Source organism: Urocampus carinirostris, chromosome 16 (genome assembly GCF_059441175.1).
Source record: "Urocampus carinirostris isolate Australia breed hairy pipefish chromosome 16, RoL_Ucar_1.0, whole genome shotgun sequence".
Classification (NCBI taxonomy): domain Eukaryota; kingdom Metazoa; phylum Chordata; class Actinopteri; order Syngnathiformes; family Syngnathidae; genus Urocampus; species Urocampus carinirostris.
In genome coordinates this window covers 33,129,233-33,147,498 of record NC_142364.1, presented here as the reverse complement: position 1 = coordinate 33,147,498, position 18,266 = coordinate 33,129,233, and the positions used below count along the sequence as shown (strand labels likewise).

The 18,266-nt window shown below is 40.3% G+C and overlaps 1 protein-coding gene across 1 annotated transcript; it reads left to right on the top strand.

Annotated features, from left to right (window-relative positions):
- Window positions 1-988: 988 nt before the first annotated feature.
- On the top strand, window positions 989-5,674 carry LOC148351125 (uncharacterized). Its single transcript, XM_088320175.1, has 2 exons — window positions 989-1,252; window positions 3,876-5,674. The coding sequence occupies exons 1-2, from the start codon at window positions 1,135-1,137 to the stop codon at window positions 5,258-5,260; spliced, it is 1,503 nt and encodes a 500-aa protein (XP_088176301.1). The 5' UTR covers window positions 989-1,134; the 3' UTR covers window positions 5,261-5,674.
- The last annotated feature ends 12,592 nt before the right edge of the window (window positions 5,675-18,266 follow it).

Below are 18,266 nucleotides of genomic sequence, written 5' to 3'. Positions count from 1 at the left end.
GGCGATCAAAACACTTGTTTCATGAGTTGTCTTTAATACGCTGCGGAGTTATGCCCCATGTTGTGATGACAGTAAAGTTACAAAATTTTGTTGATAACGTGTTACAGTACTTTGTTCCAAGAAAAGTCATTCCGTTTCAGGGACGTGTTTAAAGTGAGTTAGAAATGAATAAATGAAAGGATATTTCAACATTTAAACAAAATATTCAAGTTTGATTAGCACGTTCTTATAGTTATTGTTGGGACTACATGTACTGTAGTTGTTCTTTTCATGTTTCTTGTCACAGTTCAACGTTTTCAAAGTTAATTCTTTACAAAAAAATGAACTTACCTCTTTTGTTGGCCTTTTTTAAAATTACTTAATTCCTTGTACAATTGCTCATCTCTGTGGTCCCAGTGGCAAGCTACGCTATACCAAAAATCTAGCCAGGATCTAATTCCTCATAGAGCCCTGCATATTGGTCAGGTCAAGTCATGTTTATTTGTATAGCCCTTAATCACAAAGAGTCTCAAAGGCTTACACAGACCATAGGTTATTGCAAAGCACGGACTATTCTCATCGGCTCCTCCCATTGGCGCGTCAGGAAAAAACCCCCACGTGTCCCCCTCGCCTCGATGTCTGGCCTCCTCTGTCAGAGTCCTGTTATCAACAGAACTAAACAAAACATTCGCATTCGGAACGTCGTAACCTGTAGCTCACTCAGTGAAAATCTTCATTGCACTCGATAAATGTAACATGTATTTAATCGTATAAAATATAAAATCCTTCAATATCCACTTGTAATTTTTCTCGTTTATACAGTCTTTTTTAACTTAGATATTATTACAAAAGACTGGGACGGGTATAGGGCTTGTATTTAGGGGGGCCTTAGCGTAAAAAAACGCTTTTAATTTGGAAAAATTTAGGTTAAAATAGTCACACAACAAAGAAATATTCAAACTAAAAATAATAAGGTAACAATTGGGTGTGACTCATATGAACCGGATGTTGTTTTGTGGAATTCCGCCCACTTTCTTTGTTCACTCGAGTCAGTCTGAGGCCTCTTTCTGGCTACGTGGCGTTCCGCGCCAGCCGTATGGAAACGCTTCGTTTAACCTGGTATAAAAACAATCGTGATCGTTAATTGTGACTAAAATGTGCGAGGGGTGGACAGGACATTTCAAAGAGGAGCTTCGGGAAGTGCAAGAACACACCGAAAGCCGACGGCTAAACGAGGCTAGCGAGCAGATCCGAGTTGTGTTGAAAGGAGCAGGTTTGTCTCTCAAGTTTTTAAGAACATCTGACATCTTAGTTTCCATATCTTAAGTCGGCCACATAATAAATGTATATATATATATATATATATATATATAAATTAATACCTGTCAACCTCCACGGCTCCATGCCCTTACAAAATTTCGTATTTTCCCTTACAAAATACAAAATAATCTCACACCATATTTTTTTCAAACGTGTTTATCTAGTTTAACATGTTATATTGTACATGTGTTTCGTTATATCATATATATTGTTAATTAACATTTTGTTGTGAGATACGACATGAATGAGGTTTATTATAAAAAAAGTTCAAAAATTAAGTAGCTTGGACGTTGACCGTAGAAGGAAAAAATACATGTAAATATAATTTTCTTAAAAAAGCTGGTTCTCTAAAAAGAGACAGACTTCCTTTCACTACACAACTACCACATGAAATCCAAGGCTGCAGACACATGCGCACAGTAGCATCAAACCGCTCGCTTCATTTGCAACAACAAAAAAACGATGCAGAGATAGTGGCAACTGGTTGGACTTGATTGATTTGCCGTTTCCTGATAGTTGGTGTGTGTATACCAGATGGTACCCATTATTGACGAATTTGCGTTTTTCCATACAGATTTTCTTGTACGTCGTACACGTCTTAAAATGCATAATAAATGTACTTTTTTCGGCAAAAACGTACAGTTTGACAGGTATGTAAATTTTTCTTTCTTATCCGCAAAGTAGCAGCTGTGGGGGACTTGAACTTTTCGTGGGTCGATGTGCTTGCCCGTTCATACTCTCCCTGCTACACAACTGACCTTAAACCTACGTATGGTCCGGGGTTGGTGTGGTGAATGGAATTTCCTTGCGGTGAACCTGTTGCATAATGATATTTGTAATAAGGCAAAAAATCCTCTTCAAGCACGACCAAGCTGCAATACAACTTTATTTATATCTGTACATTCAAGGAAACTGTGGGGGTCAGATGCATCGACATTTCGTTCTGTATACACGTGTACTAGAATGACAATAAAGTAGATCTGAATCTGAATCTGAAGTGCATCAGCGGACAACAAACAACATCAACATGAAAGACAGGTAATAACAGAATGTTGACAGCTTTCTGTTCCAATATTTTGACCAATGCAGCAGATGGATGGCGTACATCAGGTCCAAGTACTGGTACGATGTCTCTAAATGCATGCACCTTGCAACAACCAGGCTCATCCTTCGCCCTCGAGGACAAGTAAACAAGAGTATGAGGTCAACATCACTCATAAGCTATTGAATATAAGTTATTCTTAAGCCTAGATGTACACACTTCCACTGAGGTTGCAGAATTCCAAAACACCAGGGCCTGAATGGAGAATGCTCTCGTATCTACAGATTTCTTCTCTGCCCCTGGAGTTACTAGTAGACTAGCGTTTTCTGAGCTTTGAACAGGAACATAGGAGGATATTATATGAGGGGGCAAGTCCATGCAAAATTTTGTATAATACCAACAGAAACTTAAAAAGCTGACGGAACCAGTGAAGGTCAGCTAAAATTTCAGTGGTGTGATCAAACTTTCTTGTCCTAGCTAAAAGCCTCGTTGCAGCATTTTTTACCAGCTGCAAACTTTTGATTCAACACATCCGGGGACTGGAGAGGATAAATGAAATTTCTTATTTTCTAAGTTTAAGGCGCAAGAAATTCAGTGACATCAATATTTGTTTTTATCTCAGTGAGCCAAGCCTTCATATCTCCACAATTTACCGGAGTAGTTTCCTCCATTGGCAGATACAGTTGAGTGTCATCTGCATAGCAATGGAAACTAATATTATACTTGTGAATACTATAGTCTAATAGTAGCATATAAATACTATAAGAAGGGGACCAGAGACTGGGCCCTGCAGAATGCCACAGGTAACACTAAAATGCTCAGAAGTCATATCCCTGTATCTAACACAATGCATCCTTTCTTAGAGGTAGGATCTAAACCATAAAGGCTCAATTCCTGAGAGACCGATCCATTTTTCCAGCCAATCTAGTAAGATATTATGGTTTACAGGGTCAGAGACGGCACTCGGCACAATTATTGAACTATGATAAAGATTTAAATGAATAGATTTTAAAATACACATTTCCTAATAATGACTGCCAGTTGTTATAAAGCAAAATGTTTATTTTCGTTATTATCATTTTATACAGTAATCACTCGCTATAAGGCGATTTACTATTCACGATTCCGCTGCTTCACAGATTTGCATCATGCATTGTGTTCTGCATTCTGATTGGCAATGGATTATTATATTGCATTTTGGCACTCTTGTGCTTACATAATATACACCTTAGCCACTCATTTCACCTGTTCAGCCTTAAAATGTGGGGATTTTCAGTCAATTATAGATAGGCACGGATAATGTATCGTCTGTATTGTATGCAACTGCTTGTTCATACAGAAAACGTGTTAATAAAAGACAGTAAGTATGTTCTTCAATGGAAGGAAAATTTGGTTGTAATAAAATACAGGGAAAAAAAACTGCATGTCAATATGTCACTTGTGACCAAGTAAAGGGTTGCAGGATGGTTGTGGAACACTAGAAAGTTTTATTGTGGCCCCTGCGATGATTTTGATGTTATATTGTGTCCCACAGACATCAGTGAAGAAAATGTTCTTCCTTGGCAACAGGAGCCTGGGTTGCCTGGCGTTGAGGAGGAGTATTTGGAACCAGTTGATATGAAAAAGGAGGACGACGATTTGGAGCCTGTTGGCTTTAAAAAGGAGGAAGATTTTTTGAATGTGGTTGTTGTGAAAAAGGAGGAGGAGAATTTGGAGCCTGTTTACTTAAAAGCTGAGGAATGTTTCACCGAGTTCCCTGTGACTGGGGCCAATTTAACCACCGAATATCAAAGTCAACACGAAGGGAACAACGGGCAGGAGCTTCCAAGCAGCTCCTATCAACATGTGACAACAGATGATGGCGACATGTCTGACTCTGCACACACCGATAGCGACGAACATTCAGATAGTGATACATGTTCTCAGCATGGGAAAAGGTTTAGGCACAAGTATGGTTTGGAATCCCATATGATCGAAAAACCTTTTGCCTGCTCGGTTTGTTGTCAGAGATTCAGCCAGAAATCATACTTAAAAAGACACACAAGAACCCACACCGGTGAAAGACCGTTTGCCTGCTCAATTTGTGGTAAAAAATTTACCCGGCGTTGTAACCTAAAAAAACACTCAATAATACACACTGGCGAAAAACGTTTTTCTTGCTCAATTTGTGGTCATAAATTCACCCAGAGTGTGAATTTAAAAAAACACACAATGATCCACACTGGTGAAAAACCTTTTGTCTGCTCAATTTGTGGTAAAGATTTCACACATAAAGGAAACTTAAACAAACACACTAGAACCCACACCGGTGAAAAACCTTTTGTCTGCTCAGTTTGCGGTCAAAAATTCACTCAAAACAGGACTTTAAAAAGCCACACAAGAATCCACACAGGTGAAAAACCATTCTCCTGCTTGGTTTGCAGTCAAACATTTGCTCAGAGTAAAGCATTAAAAAGCCACACAAGAACCCACACAGGTGAGAAACCTTTTTCCTGTATTGTTTGCGGTAAAAACTTCTCTGAGAGCGGGGCCTTAAAAATTCACACAAGAACTCACACTGGGGAAAAACCCTTTGCCTGCTCAGATTGTGGTCAAAAATTCTCTGAAAGTGGGGTCTTAAAAGTCCACACAAGAACCCACACTGGAGAAAAACCTTTTCCCTGCTCAATTTGCGGGAAGAAATTCAGTCAGAAATCATCATTAAACAGCCACACAAGAACCCACACTGGTGAAAAACCTTTTTCCTGCTTGATATGTGGTTTAAAATTCAGCCAGAAATCAAATTTAAAGAGCCACACAAGAACCCACAGTGGTGAAAAACGTTTTGCTTGCTCAGTTTGCGGTCAAAGATTTTCAAATCAGGGGAAAGCTCAAGGTCACAGGTGTACTGGTGAAAATAGCAGTGATCACTCTGCTTGATTGTTACTCATATTTTGCAATTTCCATGGTTAAAAATCACAATTACCACTGAATGAACAAATTTGTGTACTTGACAACAGTGACATGACAACATTTTAGTCAGCCTATTTTATTCATGTAAGGTTTTTTTTTTAAATGCTCGAGTGTTGCAGTTTGGAAAAGATTAATTGTATGAGATTAAATCATGAACAACGGTGATTTCTCTACAACCTCTATGTTCAAATATTGACTTCTCTTCCTTCTGAATGTCTTTTGTCGACACATATAGTTCCAGTTATGTATTAGCATTTGTTTAATATTTATTTTTCATCTTGTTTAAAATAATGAAATGTATTATATAATATGAAAAAGACAAATACATCTGAAATGACATCAAACATGTTTGCAATATACCAATAAATTGCCTTTCTGTGATTACTTTTTCGAAAACATTTTTCGGGGCTGGGGCAAGAGGGGGCTACTTCCCCTCAAACCAATGTCCCACCCCTTCAAAATCCGCCGAAAAGGCGCGAATTGGCTCCACTTGTCACCTCTCGTCTCCAGCATGTCTTCACACGCTGCAGTCCGATTTTCCTCACCCCGCCCCATCCGTAAACATCCAATCACGGTGAGTATGTAAATCAGCTAAGACGCGGTTGGGTCGACATGAAGCAGCACGGTAGTGTTACATCGGATTCGCCACCGTTTTGTTTCAGACAGCTAATAGACTTCTCAAAACTATAGAATTAACATACCTGCCCTAGCTTTCAGCAGCATACACGGTGTGATATTATGCTGCACGATGCATTCAGTTTTTTCAGAGCCTTTAAACCAAGTGTTGCTCCTGCTAAATTGCTAAAAGCAGTAGCAGTGATGGTGCTGTAAGTAGCAGTGGATCTCAGGCAGGTTTACAAAATGAGGTCATTTTGGTGCACGAGAAGTCCATCACAAATAACTTGGATAGGGGTGAATTTGTGAGGCTCTTTGCAAAAGAAAACACGAGACTGGTGTTGTAGAGTGGAATTTCAGAGTGGAGAAAAATTAGATGGGAATAAATAGAAAAACGATAAGATGGAGAGAAAGTAAAAGATTCTAGCAACTAAGTTGCAAGTAAAAAAAGAAATCAACCCAAATGGGAAAAAAGATAAAATATATATGTTATAATACCCTATGTCTGCTCTGAATGTTGTGTTGTACAGTTTTATAAAACGGTGTTGTGGTCTATTCAGCCCTTTGAGACTCCTTGTGATTAAGGGCTATACAAATAAACATGAATTGATTTGACTTGTAGAGTGGAGAGTGAGGAGAGAGAATAGTAAGGTGGAGAAACTGAATATTTTTTAGTTATTAACTATATAAAAAATATAAAATGTTAGGCTGTTTCTATTTTCTATTGTTAGCTAGAGATTATGTGATGCTTGGTGATTTCTTCTGCTCAGTTTCGTAAACACTGATTATAGTGAGAAGTCTTTCCTTTAAGTTGAAATTTATTTGACAACTTGGCTATCCAGTTTAGATGAATATTATGTTGTTGGATGATAACATTTGGATGAATGATATTTCATCTCATCTCATTAGCCGTACCGCTTATCTTCATTAGGGTCGCGGGGGGCTGGAGCCCACCCCAGCCATCTTCGGGCAGTGGGCAGGGGACACCCTGAACTGGTTGCCAGCCAATCGCAGGGCACATGGGGACAGACAACTCATTCGCTCATTCACACCTAGGGACAATTTGGACCGGCCAATTCACCTGAAATGCATGTTTTTGGAATGTGGGAGGAAACCGGAGTGCCCGGAGGAAACCCACGCAAGCACGGGGAGAACATACAAACCCCGCACAGAAAGTCTGGAGCTGGATCTGAACCCACGTCAGGTTCCCATGACATGAACTGTGCCGCACAAGCGCTAACCACTGTGCCGCCGTGCTGCCCTGATATTTCATTTTACTTTTTTTTTTTTTTCAGTTTTCGCCCTGAGGGATTGCCACCTTACTCTGGTCAGTGTCATGATTACTGATGTAACTCACCTGTGCCTGCTCTTTTGGCGCCAACTGCCGCAGGTTCGGATTGGCTCCCGATCAGTATTTGAACTCAGTCCTGACTGTCCCCTTTAGTCCGTCCGTCGGCGAACCTCAGTGAACACTAGGCAAGCCTTTTTCGACCCTGACTCCCACCTGTCCCATTTTTTGCTCCCATCTGTCCCTGGCTTCGGACCGTTTTTGATCCTGACCACGTCTGCTCTACCGTCCCGGCTTCCGACCTCTTTCTGTTCCCGACTACACCTTCTCTCCTTTTCTGGCTTACGACCCGACTCCGACCACGTATTTGCTCTCCTGTCCCGGCTACCAACCCGCTTTTTCTGTCCCTGACACCGTCATTGCACAATCTGAGTACCACAGCGACTTGCTTCCGGCGTCCAGCGAACACCGGATCGTGGGCGCAGCCCTTTCTCTTCCTTCCAATAAAAACTTGTGAGAAACGCAACACAAGTGGGTCCTGTCTTCGTTCTGGTCCTGACAGTCAGGGGGTTTGCGTTCCACAGTGACCCTAAGAGCTATACAAGCAGGGGATTTAGTCTTCAGGTGGGACAGACACCTAAGCTGGACAGATATTTAAGGTAGAGGCCTGACAGGCGCAATCCACTTTTCCAAGTTGAGAGTTGGACACACAGCTAACACCCATGTCGTCATGAAAAAATCCCTAACAGTGTTAACATATGTAAAAACAAACAAAAACAAAAAACTCTGTCCTCCTCACATTTGTGATTGTACCCTCATATGTGCATTCCTACAACTAGGCCCTGACATTATTCCACCTGCAGTTTTTTATGTGATTTAAGCTTGTTGGGATTGTATTATTGCTGTGCTTGAGACAGCACCACCAAAACTATTCAGCTGTATTTTGCAAGTCACTTTAAACACGCCCACCCTTCTTTAATGTAGCTGGCCATTTTAGGGTTGTATGTCACATTGTGGTGAGGGGCCCTCTCCTCGTGAGAGGTAAGAGAATTCTCCCACCTAGGTCCGCTGCGTGTCGTAAGAGACGACTAAAGTGGAGGGAGCGAGGGGACTGGGGAGTCTCTCCTCTCTATCTCTACTTCTTAAGAGACAGCAAGGCAAAGAAAGGGGGGCGGGAGACCGAAAAGTCTCGCAAACGCTAGTTATAGGGTCACTAAATGTGAGAGGATGTGGAAGTAAAGCGACTGAGTGGAAGAAAGAGGAAATCAGAAGGATAATGACTGAAATGAAGGTTGATGTTTTAGCCTTGAGTGAAACAAAGATGAAAGGAAAGGGTGAATTACAGCTTGGAGGTATGTATGGTAGAAAGTCTGGAGTTACGGGTGGACATGCTAGAGAAGGAGTGGCTGTGCTTGTGGGTAAGAAAGCAAAGGAAAAACTGGTGGAGTGGAAAGAGATATCTTCCAGATTGATGTGGGTGAGGTTAAAGTGGGGTGTAGAAGTATGTATTTATATGAGTGCATATGGACCTGGTTCAGAAAGAAGTGCTAAGGAGAGAGAGGAGTTCTGGAAGGATTTGTCCGACTGTGTGGCAAGTGTGAAAGAAGGGTGGTGTCAGCCTGACACTGTCAGGAGACCGGACCAGAACGGAGGCAGAAGGGAGAACTCATTTGCGTTGACGATCAGAAATTTTAATTAGCAAAATAAAAGTCGTCCAAAACTCTGGGACAAAACAGAACAAAAACAGGCTTTCACTCAAAACGTGAAAACACAGGTTTCCTCCGAATCAAACAAAACAGGACAGGGCAAAACAGAACAGAAAATGCAATGAACCAGCACCCGCAATACCCACAACCCACCCTTAAGTAGCACACACGCAAATTAGCTGATCTACTTCAGCCGGTGCCCAGGGGGCGGGGCCAGCCGGTCGCCACGGCGACCATGCTGGAAACGACTGGTGGTAATGGAGTTTGGAAGAGTATGTAATAGGCATAAGTTGTTGTGGTAAATACACTTGCATTTGTAGAATAGATTTGCATACATGTAGAAATTTAGAAAGACTTGCTTACAGTTGTGGGAAAAGGTCGGGTTGACATCCTTGAAGATACTCTTGGCAGACGATTAAGTTTCCTTGAAGATACTCTTGGCGACGATTAAATTTCCTTGAAGATAGCGTGCAAGGGACGGGACGCTCTGAACTTGATACGTGATACAGGACCGCCTTTTGGGGTGTAATCGAAGCTTAATCGTCGCTACCAGCTTTAAAAACATTGTCATGTTCCCAGCTCTCGGAGAAAACTTCATTGACGCATCAATAAAGTTGTATCTCCCTCCCACGCGGCTGGCTCCTGTCCATTTTCCTTATCCACATATGAGAAGACTTTTCTCTCGATTATCGAACCTGCAATTTCCCCAACATTCAATGGCGCCTCAACGTGGATTGGCACTAATTAAATAAAAAAGAAAAGGGAGGAAGACTTCTCAGTGGAACTGTCTCAAATGAGCAAGTGAGGTAAGGAAAGTTTTTTCTCTCCTTATTTCGGTTTGCTTGTCGAGATTCGTGGGAGGACGGGAGCCTGTGACGTCGGAGCTAAATTATGAAAATGCGTGCACGTGGATTTTCCGTCTATAGTCAGGCCCAAGTTCGGACGGATGAGATATATAGACTGAATTGAGATTTTTTTGTCCCGGGAGTTCGGTGCTCAGAGAATCCTGTTTGTTGTATCTCCCTCCACGCGGCTGGCTCCTTCTTTCTTATCCACTTATGAGAAGACTTTTCTCTCGATTATCGAACCTCCAAATTTCTCCAACATTTCGACAACATTTAAATGGCGCCCAAAAACGTGGATTTGGCACTTAAATAAACAGAAAAGGGAAAAGACTTCTCAGTGGAACGGTCTCAAATGAGCGAGTGAGGTAAGGAAAGCTTTTTCTCTCCTTATTTCGGTTTGCTTGTCGAGATTCGTGGAAGGACGGGAGCCTGTGGCGTCGGAGCTAAATTATGAAAATTCGTGCACGTGGGATTTTCCGTCTATAGTCAGGCCCAAGTTCGGACGGATGAGATATATAGACTGAGTTGTGATTTTATGTCCGACGGGAGTTCTGAGCTCAGAGAGTCCTGTCTGTTTTGGGACATAGGCTGCTTGAAAAAGAAAAAAGGCTAATTTACCTGGATAAAAGGTGCAGCGGCGTCGGTATTTGTATATTTATTATTGTCTTGAGTTCTGTGTAGAAGCGGTGATAAGACGTCGTCATTTGCTGAAGTGACAGTTCGAGAGTGGACGATCTATATATGGTTAATACGGGGCATGTTTTATGTGTTTCCCTAGTCGATTGATGATTTGGGAGGGACATGTAACCATGCACTTAAGAAAAAGTGTGGTGCATGGAACCTCGCCATTTTCTACAATCTAAAAGGTTATACCGACGTTAGAAAAATGAGCAGTAATCAGATGTTGTATTATTAAGATATATTCGCATAGAACAAGCGATACGAAGAATGTGTGTGTGACATGAGTCAGGCTGGCGCTGACAGGTGTATTCTTTTACATTTTACGGTCTTGTATCTGCGTTAAAGTGTCTTGCTTTTTTGTGGGTTATTCTCGCCCCCACCGCTAAACCGCTTACCCCCACCACTCTCTGTCTTTCCCTGTGTGAGTTGAGCTCGACCGTGTGTATTCCCGCTCCGATCACCCCCACCCCACCCCCGTCTTTCCCCCGTCTTTCTCTCCTTTACTTTATGTAACGTTATGTTTGAGTCGTTTACGTTACGAAGGGGGTCATGGAAAATAAATAAAAGTGGAGGGATTACTTAATTCGTCCAGTGCTCCGTTTGCGTGTGGCCTTTTGATTTGTGAGATCTTGTTCCGATAAACGTGATAAGTATAGTTTGGGTAAATTGAGGAAACAATTTGGCAAGCATTTTCAAAAGACAATGAGGAGCAGGTTACTCGATCTTGAGGAAGACCATGAAAAATGTAAGAATTTAATTGCTAAGGTGATGTCTTCATGGTCATTTAACCTAGACTAAACATCCGAGTTTGTAAACATGACCGATTTAACAGGATTCAGAAGTCAGACGGACTGTTGAAAAGGGCTGAAGATGGACAGAAAAACAAGCAAAGAACAAACAAAGACGTTCACTCATCCGTTGTCTGCGCCGCTTGTCTACAGCAGGGTCGTGGGGACACTGGAGCACATCCAGGCTGTCCTCAAACAGTGAGCAGGGGGCCATCTGAACTGATTGCAGCCAGTTTCGAGGAGAAAGAGGTAGACAACTGGGCACCAAGGTCAGTGTGGCACTGATAAAGCTCATGGCACATTCCTGCAGCGGATTACGAGTGGAACGTCACAATGGACTGAGCCAGACGGCCAAGGCCGTCGACGGGGCGGTGATAACGAACAACACGAGTCTGCATTGAATCACGCTAGAATCTTGTCTATTGACGTAGTGTTTACAAATCTGAGGAATATTGATACGTTTGGATTGTGAATTATTTTATTTTTAACACAGAAAGACTGCTAAAATTGTATTTTGAATCTGCTTTCCAGGAAATCGGTGATGTGTCTCCAGATGCAGGAGCATCAGGAGGATTATTAAGGAGAATAGGTAACAGGGGAATACCTTTGACTTTATATCAGATAAATTTGCACAATTTAAAAATATTATGCAAGGGGGAGGTGTGAAATAGCTGGAGAAATAAGGGTGTAGGTCTCCGTATTTACAGGCCACGGTAGACGGAGTGCTCAACCAACATATGAAATTTGTGCAGAGAATAATAATAATAGGAGTAATAGGAATAATAGGAGCAGTGCCATCAAAAGATCTAGGTGCGGAAACAGTAATTAGGTTTTTGATTAGAGAAGTTATTCCGCGATTTGGCATACCGTCAGAAATAAGCTCGGATAACGGTGCGGCATTTGTTCAAAAGGTCGTGAAGGGCATCTTACAAAAACTACACATTAAACAACGGTTCGGTGAGGTTTATCAACAAAGTCAAGGGATGGTGGAAAAGAGTAAATGGAATATTAAAATCAAAGATAAACAAGATCTTTGTGAGTACTAGGCTCAACTGAGGGGATGCGCTACAGTTAGCGCTGATGAGTTATCGCATGCAAACTCATTGGATCACGCATTTAACACCGCATGAAATGCTAACAGGCAGACCAGCGCCGCATCTGGGAGGTCCCTATAAGGGGCCGCCACTTTAGCAACTACAAAACACTACAAACTGAACTGAGAGACTGTATGAGACAATTGACGGCTGTCATCTACCGGCTGGTGAAGAGACAAGAGTCCAAGGTCGAACAACCATTTGAAAAGACGTCCCAGGGGATCTCGTCTACATCAAGGTTTCAACGAAAGTAGAACCATCCGAGGCGTGAGGGACCGTACACCGTCGTGAGGGCAACGCCGGCCGCAGTCCAGGTCGAGGGCAGCTCAAAATGGTACCATCTGAACCGCGGTACCACGGCTCACGCTGCCACCGTCAACGAGACCAAGCAAGATCAACAGGGCAGTAACGTTAAATTAGGAAAACAAGATGTGGGTGACAAAGCTGTGTGTGATAATAAATTGTCTGATATGATTGTTACTAGGAGCAGAGCTCGAGAAATCGCAGCGGCGAATGGAAATTGCGGTTCCGAAAGTGCAACCGGAGATCCAAAAAGCGACGCTGCAGTTGCAGACCATGACGCATCCTAGAGACAGCGGCCCGGTTAAGTGTGACACTACTGTATAACATGCCAAAACGGTTGAGGATTTGGAAAGTACAAGTACATTTTACCTCATGAAGGGCTCACTGGCCCTCAGGTATGGAAGCTCGAAAGTACCAAAATCAAAAATATTACAGGAAAAAAGAAAAAATGTGAGATATGACGAAAATGTGTAAAATATAATTTTTAGAATATGGTTTCATAAGAAACATGCACTCGAAATCTTTTAAAGGGACAGTGTGTATAAATTGACCCCAAGATGTCTTTGCACTGTGGAGTGCAACCGAAATAAAAGTGCTTAACAGGATGAATAGGAGAGTCACAGTGCCCACATAAGCACTATTTTTCACTGCCTCTAGGTGATGCTCATGTTATGTTATGGAAAACTCCAGTAACTCCAGTTTACAGTCACGTAGTCACACCAGCAGTCCCTGTTTTGGATGCAAATTGCTAAAAATACTTTATAAGAAAGCTAATTAAACGATTTAGGTTCACTATCAAGACATTTCTAATAAAAACTCGCAGGAAAAAACCTTAACCGAGAACGAACGTTTTATCCAGAAGCTGTAGCAAAGAAACTCAAACGTTTTGATGGGGTAAGTGTTAGGAACTATAAACAGGACATGCGCATTTTGCTCCATTGCCCAGCGCCTGTGCTAAAAGTAAATACGTAAGTATCTTCAGTTGTAGGGATTTTTAACATTTTCATTTTGAGACAAAATGACAGACAAAATGAGCGTCAGCACTCATAAGTGACGGCGGGAGGGAGTCGAATTTTAAGTCACTCAACACTCAAAGCGTCACACAGTGAAAATTAAAATCGCTGAATGAAAGTACCGTAGAAATACTACGACAGTAATACGGTAATAGAGAAATGCCCCTAGAGCAAGGGTGTCAAAGTCATTTGAACTCGGGGGCCACACGATAGAACAAACATTCTGTCGGGGGCCTGACTGGTAGATTAAAGAGAAAGAAAAAGAGAGAGAAATAAAAGAGAAAGATGGAAGGAAAAGGAGAGAGGGAGAGAGCGTGAGAAACAAAAGAGATAAAAAGTCATGAGAGAGGGGGAAAAGAAAGGGGGAGGAAGAAAGAAATCCAAAGAGAAATAGAAAGACAGAAGGAGAGAAAAGAAAGTGTGAAGGGTAGGAAGAAAGAGAAAAGAGAGAAAGGGAAAAAATGAAGTTAGAGCAAAAGAAGTTAAAAAGAGAGAGAGAAAGCGAAAGAAATACAGAACAGTGTCTTTGTTCAAGGCACCTGGGTTTCATATTTCAACCTGCAGCTCGTTTTTCTCTTGCTCTTCTCTGAGTGTTGTCTCGCGGGCCGGATTCAATCCCTTAGCGGGCCTGATCTGGCCCGCGGGCCGCCTCTTTGACACCTGTGCCCTAGAGGTATACTAAACAGTATCACAAAACTAACGATTCAATATAGTACTTTAAAACAAAGACATAGTACACTACATCAATTAAAAATAAATAACTACAGAACTAAATACCAAGTTAAGTGCAAGAAGGGCATTTATGAGCTGGCTCTCTTCAATAAATTGAGAAAAAAGCCGTTTTGTCCAATGAAAAAGACTGACTTAACCAATTACCAACAGCAATGACGTAATCTCGAAGCGACGAGATCTCATTAGCTAAGATCGGCGTGCAGAAAAATAAAATCTCATACAGCAAAACCAAGTAACGATAAAGCTTGCAATGCGTTGAATCTTTGCTAACGAGGAATTAAATGATAATGACAATTTAAAGGAAAAGGTTGCGTCCCCAGCATGGATGATGCATCTGGGACACAGGAACATGGTGAAATGAGAACACTGAGTGTATACAAGATAATTATACAGAATAGTTTAAAAAGAAAGAATGTTTAAGTAACAAAACTAATCATCTCTCGTTGAATATGCGAATGGCAAAAGGGTAAGAATTTTTAAGACGTGTAGTTATGCTCCTAATAAAGCAAGGGCGAGTAAAACAAAGAAGACGACTGGAAACCGTCCATAATTTCAGTGTCCATCTTTTCGTTGGTTATAAATGGACAAATTCAAAAGAGGCGTAATACGTAAAAGGATTGTTTCCTTAGTTTTTCTCATATCCAATAATAGATTACTAGTGGTATGAATGATTTCGAATTATCAAAAATTGAAAGAAGTTTGAAAATGACGACATATTATCACAGGGAAGAAAATTCGAGACTAGAAATCATTAATAACGTAGCTGAAGCTATTTGAGTCACTGAATTAAATATTTCTTTTAAAGAAAAGAAAAAGAAAAACAAAGGGAACTAAGACAATTGCGTAAAAACGAAGATTGTTGCGCGGAATAAAAGATTAAGATAGTAATATAAAATAAATACGATTCAACAAGATAATTCATTGCTTTATATTGAATCAACAATAAGAGATTATGATTACAGAGGGATGAAAAGACAATTAGAAATTTTTGACATTGAGTTCGAGTTGGCAGTTTTTTTTAGGACAATTGATTCCACACTGAATTTTTAGAATGAGTGTTACGTTCGACAAATGATTAATAAATGTGAAACAATAGCTGACTTATGGTTGGGTTAAGTTAAAATGAAACATTGTCTATTGAAAAGAGCATTTTTTTTTGTAGAAGACAATGAGAAAAAGATTGATCAATCCTGGAAAGGATTAAAGGAATTTAAAATAACGGATTAATGGATTTCGAGACATATGGTGATTTAAAAATATAACTGCATGGGAAATGAATGGATAGAAATTAATTAAACTAAGATAATGTCTACTAGTACTTAAATTTAGAGAAAAATTTAGAAATTGAATAACCTGGCTAATTTACTAAAACATCTCAGTACGTAAGCACGATAAAACTTAACGAGACTCTAAGTGCCCCTGAATTCCACAAAAAAAAAGTTAACCTAGTATATTGTTTTGCTTTAATTCTGAAAGAAAAGAAAAAAGAAACACTAAGACAAACATACAACATAAGTTATTTAAATAAGGATAATTTGCTGAAAATTGGGTATGAAAAACTCGCGACAAAAGTATGAAAAACAACACATTATGTAGTGTTTTTGGAGTTCCTCAGGGTCTTGGAAGGCACTACATATATGCGCATCATTTATGATAAGAAAGAATATACCTTTACGGACATAGTTACAAAACGGGTTGACATATTGTAACTGACAATTACATTTGGCATGACACTCCATCTTCAAGGTTAGGTAAAGGAACGGAAAAGATAAGGTTATAGTTATAATTAATACAATATTTACACAAAAATGTGCATGTAAAATGTTACATACAGTTGAGGTTTGTGTAATATGCATTTGGTCTAAAAATAGTCATTGTAGTGCAAAAAAGTTGTCAGCATTGTGCAAAACATATAACAGTATTTTTATAGATAAGCTATAAAAATAAAAGAAAATTATTAAAAAGATGAATATCTAATTGAAGGCAAATAAACATAGACATAACATGTTGTTTTGCTTTAGAATAAGAAGATACATACCACACAATACATAAAAATTGTATTATAGAAAAAGATGCTGAGCACAGGGGTAAACGATTTAATCAAATACATTTTTCCACAATTGGGTCAGAATTAAACCTCAAGGGTTTAATCTAGCCATTAATGTGCGGTTAACCAAAAGAAAACAAGAAATGAGATGGCAAAGTATTACAATAATGTAAATCCTACTACAGAAATTCTATGAAATTACTAGAAAACGGAATATAGAGCTTGAAAACCGGGACATAGTATATGGTACGGCTATAATTCTAAAAAGACCAACAACAGAAATTCTGCAAGAATACTGCTACAAAACTACAACAGCATTAATACTAGCGCTACTAAAGAAATCCTGCAAAAATATAGCCTCAGGTGTACTACAACCTACTTCGAAAATATTACAGAATCTTATTTAATCTTATTTTGTAAATATTATAAGATACTACTGCAGGAATGGTTGAGTTAAGTGCAGAGCGGACCTGAATTCAATCGCGTAACGACCAGTTACTTTATTTAGCAAAATTGTCCAACACCCAGGGACAAAACAAAACAAAAACAGGCTTACAGGCAAACAGGAACTCAGACTAGGAATTCTCACAAAACAGGCTTTTACTCAGGACGGGCAAGCCCTTAAGAAGGACACACGCAAATTAGACGGTCGCCACGGCGACCATGCTGGACATAACAGAAATACTACATACGTGCACAACTATAATAACACAGTTGTACCTCTACTTATACGTTTAATTGGTTCTAGCAGTAAATATGGAATGATGAAACTATTGTAAATCGAAACACATTATCAATTTGAAATTGATTGAAACGGGATTAGTCCATTCCGAATGCAACCGAACCTTGTTGAATCAACTGCAACTGCCCTGAAGGTATGCTGGTGTTCAGTAGGGGTTCATACATATACACAAAATAAATAAACATGAATTAAATATAATGAAATACAACATCATAATTGTAAATGAGAAAAACTGGATGTGTCCCTAGGCTCGTGACGCCAAAAGTTTGCCCACCCTTGATTTAGAACCATTGTTTTTGGGACGATGGACTGGTGGTTAATTGCGCTTTTAATGACGGATTTCTTTTTAGGTTCTTTTTAAGAAGCAGAATGTTGGAAAAAATTTTGAGCTGATTGTAGGCGATGATGAAATAGGTCGATAAATTCTCTATAGAGCGTGACGTCTCGTTTGGTTTCATGTTATAGTCATCATAGTTCCATTCCACTCCATTTAGTTATTAGTATCGATACGACGACACACACACACGCACACTGCTGTCGTCTTAATAAAACTGAATCGTCTCTGCACCGCACAACACAGTGGCCACGATCACACTCTCAGTCCACTCTTGGCCCCCATACTCAGTCATCCCTCTCCTCAGAGCGCCCTAAACCTTGCTTCCTTGATTGAGTAGAAGGACGTGTATAAATAGTGCAATTGCGATAGAAGACAAGTTTGAATTACTGAAATTCCGAGTATTATGGGATGAGTCAGACGAAAGAGAGACGTGCAACCAGTCGGAGTGCCGATGGACTACCAGAAACCAAATGTGTTAACGACAGTACAGACTAAAGTGACGGATAATATGCTAAACCTTAATGTGACGATACAGGCGAGAAGGGTACCGACACACCAAAGTCCAGAAAAACCTACACCCACGGCGACAGCACTGAAGAGTGAGGTTACAACGCCGACAGCCAAAAATGAGTGCACGGCCAGTACGTAAAATTCGGGAAATTGTGTAGAAGAGGAAAACCATAACCCTAACTCGGTAGTTGTGTAGGCGCATGGTCTCAATGTGCACTGACTTTGATTTGACTAATTAACTTAAATTTTTGTGGGCCATCTGTCTTGTTTTA